This window comes from Cucurbita pepo, chromosome 20, assembly GCF_057944985.1.
Source record: "Cucurbita pepo subsp. pepo isolate OVF chromosome 20, ASM5794498v1, whole genome shotgun sequence".
NCBI classification, from domain to species: Eukaryota; Viridiplantae; Streptophyta; class Magnoliopsida; order Cucurbitales; family Cucurbitaceae; genus Cucurbita; species Cucurbita pepo.
This window is the reverse complement of record NC_141817.1, coordinates 11,224,968-11,229,616: the sequence shown is the minus strand read 5'-3', so window position 1 is coordinate 11,229,616 and position 4,649 is coordinate 11,224,968. Positions and strand designations below refer to the sequence as shown.

Genomic DNA, 4,649 nt, shown 5'->3' with positions numbered 1-4,649 from the left:
TAGAGCGTTGGTCAAGCCAAACGACATTACCCTAAACTCGTAATGTCCATACCTTGTGCGAAAGGCTGTCTTTGAGATATCATTCTCCTTAATCCTCAACTGATGGTAGCCTGACCGTAAGTCAATCTTTGAGAACACAACTGCTCCTTGCAACTGGTCGAATAGGTCATCAATTCGGGGTAACGGATACTTATTTTTAATTGTCACTTTGTTAAGTTCCCGACAGTCCATGCATAAGCGCATAGAGCCGTCCTTCTTCTTCACAAATATCACTGGGGCTCCCCAAGGGGACACACTTGGTCGTATAAAGTCTTTGCTTAGTAACTCTTGAAGCTGCAACTTTAGTTCTTTCAGTTCAGTAGGGGCCATTCTGTACGGGGCTCTTGATATAGGGGTTGTTCCTGGCTCAAGTACAATTTCGAATTCCATCTCCCGCTCTGGGGGTAGGCTTGGGATCTTCTGGGAACACGTCCACGAATTCTCTCCCTACTGGCACTGAGTTAATGCTCGCCTCAGTTCGCCCTAATTCCACCACATGAGCTAATATCCCCCAAGCACCCTGAGATAACATCTTCCTTACCTTTAATGCCGAGACTATCCTCGAGACCGTTCCCTCCCTGGTCCCCTTGAACTTGAAGCTTGGCTGACCAGGAGGTTTGAACACCACTTCCTTGTTGAAGCAATCGATGGATGCATGGTTTTTAGCTAACCACTCCATCCCTAAGATGACGTCAAAATTGGCCATATCTAGGACTATCAGCGTCACATCCATCGTGTGGTTTGACACACACAACTGAAAATCCTTTACCCTCTCGAAGGCTTCCATACTTACCCCTGCTGGGGTACCCACAAACAACTCGTACCCTAGCGGTTCAACTTCTACTCTTGCGTGTTTTACAAGATTAGTGGAGATAAAAGAGTGGGTTGACCCTGAATCAAATAAGACCCGTGCATAGTACCCAAGAATAGAGAGCGTACCTGTGACTGCAGTGTTGGAGTTTTCTGCCTCCTGAGGAGTGGTAGCATACATTCGCCCCTGTTGCGGAGCTGGCCTCAGGTTTGAGGTCGGTTGGTTACCAAGTGGTCTATTGGTACTAGTTGCTCTCCCTTGGGTGCAGTGTGCGACAACGTGGCCTTCTTGGTGACAGTTGAAACATACCATTTTCTTAAACCTGCACTGTCCTGGGTGACGTCTCCCACAGTTCGAGCAATGTGGTCTGTCACGTGGCGTGTTCTGTGGGCAAGCCTTTGGTTACCTGCGCTCTTGGTTTAAATTTGTCTTGGCCTGGTGCCAAGATACCTTTGAGGAGGTAGGTGATGTTTGCTCTCTCTTTCTCTTCTGGTCAACTGACGTGTTTAAGTGGGTTTGGGTGTCCTCTGTTGGATATTCCTTAACATCGAGTGTCTCAGCCAGTTGGAGTGCCGTTACGTAGTCAGGTGGAACGTGAGCTGACACTGCCCCCCGGACATCGGGCCGCAAACCCATAACAAAACATTCTACTTTCAACTCTTTCGTTGAGACCATTAATGGGGCGAAACGGGACAGACGGGTGAACTCTCGCTCATACTTCTCTAGTGACCTGTCTCCCTTCTCTATGCTTAGGAATTCGCGTTGCTTCTTATATTGGTTTGAAGTATTTTTAGCGAAACACTGTTCTAAACAGCGTCTAGGTGATGTCATCCTCGTCTGCAGCAATCGCCCGGGAGGCTGATTGCCACCACAGTTTAGCATCTTCGCATAACAAATAAGTCACACAGCTCAGTCTATGCTCGTCCGGACACTTCATGCGTCGAAGAATTTCATCAATCGCCGACAACAATAATTCCGCTACGACAAGGTCCTTGGATTTTCCCTCGAATACTTCGGGGTCCCGACGTTTGAAAGCCTGAAAAAACCCGCTTTCTTCTGATGCGTCAATGTCTCCCCGGTTGTGATGGGTTGTCTGCCTGGCACTTGGCCCTAAGGTCGGGATCAGTTGGGCCAATTGCCCATTTGTCTGTGCCATGGATTGCATCATCCCCATCATCACAGTCATATTAGGTACTTCCGGAGTATCAATGTTTGCTCTCGGTGGACCAGATGGGGGAACTCCTATCCCCGGATTTTGTTCGCATTTACTAACTGTTCTTGAAGTGGGGCCTCCAAAGATGGGTTCTCTTGTACCCTCGCCGGCCCGCTTCGAACACGTTTACCTCCCCAATTTGTTACTTGGCTAGACATCCTTTTGCTTGTTTCGTTCCTAATCCACAATTAATTACCTCATAAAATTTTCCTCTTACAACGTGTATTATACACTATTGCATGACTGACAAGTACATAAAATCACACCCGATAGTCTATCAAAATATCAATACTCGACAATTTATATTCATATATTAAGCAACATGCATTATCCATTAATTTTGATTGACAAGCGCACAGAAAAAAAATCATCCAGGATATCCAATGTAATTTCATGGCTGCCTACAAGCACATTATGACGACAGTTGACACCTATCATCAGACTACCCGACCTAACCCTATTACGCGACAATCCGATTACTCAACCATCCGATTTCACAACCATTCGATTACACAACCATTCGATTACACAAACAATCCGATTGCCCAACAAATCTGATCGCCCAACAATCTAATTACCCAACAAATCTTGTTACACCTATCGAGATTACACAACCTAACCATACCCCACCATAAACAGATTACCCAACCATCAGGTTACGCAACAATCAGATTATATGACAATCAGAATATACGACAATCAGATTACATGGCAATCAGGATGCATGTCAAACAGGTTACATACAATTACAGACAATGAGCATATTATTCTCGGCAAAACGGATTACACAGCACCTAGCCCATAGAAGATTCTGTGCGACCCATTTTCAAAAAAACAAAACGTTTATTTTCAACAGGCATGTCCCTTACTTGAGGAGCTGCTTTCTTGGCCTTTCCTAATCAACGACTATCTGAGTCCCCTCGAACTGAGCCTTCCTCCTACGTAGGCGTTGAACCTCTGCTACGTCTAACCCTCTTGAGGTCGGTTTTGGCAACGACAATATCGTTCCCTCGCGGCTGCGACGTGGGTGCTGGGCAGATGTTTTCTGATATGGGAAGAGGCGCGGAGCGGTGTGGGAACAATCGGCTGTGAGATCGGACCGTTGGGTGGCAGTGGCTGAGGGAAGAAAAGTGAAAAAAAAAAAAAAAAAAAAAAGGAGAAGGAAGGGTGGCGGCTGGTTGGTAGTGGCTGAAGGAAGAAAAGTGAAAAAAAAGAAAAGAGGAGGGGGTGGCAGCTGGCTAATCGTTTCCTGCCTATAGAACCCTAGGCTTATTTATTTATTTTTATTTTTTTTGTTTATAAGCCTGATTTTGTTATTGGATCATGGGCCAAAAACGTGGGCCTTACAAAAGCTTATCCCGAACTCTTCCAAGAGATAGCGACTTTCGGGGACGAAAGTTCCTAAGGAGGGGAGAGTTTGTAACGCCAAAAAAAAAAAAAGGAGGGGGGGGGGGGGGGGGGGCTAAGTCAACTGAGGGTCAAAAAAGTCATTTTGCCCCTCCAGCCCTAAAGTTAGAGAGAAATTGGAGAGCAGTCAGCCGTGAAGGTTAACGGACCACCGTCGAAATCCATCTTCAGACGAGACTTGTACAAGGATTGAGAGGTTAGCGAGGCCTACGCTCCGTCAAGACCCAAGAACATTTCGCGAGGTAAGGTTCTGAACGACATTTCTCAGATCTGAGTTTTTCCTATGTGAATCGATCCTAAAATGCTGAAATATTCACCTAAGAACAACTATACGCACGATCTGTGAAGAAGTTTGGCCGTCACCTCAACCCGAAGGCAGAGATTCAAGAATCGTCCGAGAACGGTGAGCGAACTTCCGACGTTCTTAACTCGTTCGGTAGTTAAGCAAAAATTACAACAAAAAAAAAATACTAGGGCGTAGCCTGTAACACGATCTAGAACTTTACTGAAGAAACCATATCGATCTGATCTACGGATCGAAAGATATGAAAATCAGAAAACGGGACTGTGTTACGGATTTTTCAAAGGACAGAGAAGAAAGAAGAAAAGAAAAAAAAAAAAAAGGACCGGCCGACCCGCCATTGCGCAAAAGCTGCCGCGCGTTGTAGGCGCGCGTACGGCCTGCGACTGGTGCCTTCCCGCTCGCGTGGCCCTCGCACTCCTAGCGCACTGCTGGTGCGTGAGCGCGCATCAAACGGCCGTTTTGACCCAGTTGCTCTTTGTTTGCCCAATTTTTGTCCTGGTTCGAGTTCTAATACTGTTTTTACGTGAATAGGGACCTAATATAAAGAAATCAGTATTTTTGGACACCTCACGGGCAAAGAAATGCTAACAAAAAGGCACGCGTCAACCAGGTAAGTCACCACCCGGTATTTAGGAACAAATACTTGTAGGATTCACTTGGATTGCATGCATGTTAGTAGTTTTGCTTCAGATTAGCTCTCCATGTAAATTATTAGTCAGATTAATTGTTATGATTGTATTGGGTGAATTACATGAGTGTTGTTGTATGCTTTAAACTTCCACCGTATGTATGCATGCGTTTAATTTATGTTAGAATTGTGTATGCTGTGTTCTGGGTGCTTGATGGACGAATTCGCCCCATTGAGCGCAAACTTC

The 4,649-nt window shown here is 45.7% G+C and overlaps 1 protein-coding gene across 1 annotated transcript; it reads right to left on the bottom strand.

Annotated features, from left to right (window-relative positions):
• Positions 1 to 406: 406 nt before the first annotated feature.
• LOC147786560 (uncharacterized) lies at positions 407 to 1,030 on the bottom strand. The gene has a single exon (XM_087120508.1). The coding sequence runs from the start codon at positions 1,028 to 1,030 to the stop codon at positions 407 to 409; it is 624 nt and encodes a 207-aa protein (XP_086976634.1).
• Positions 1,031 to 4,649: the final 3,619 nt, after the last annotated feature.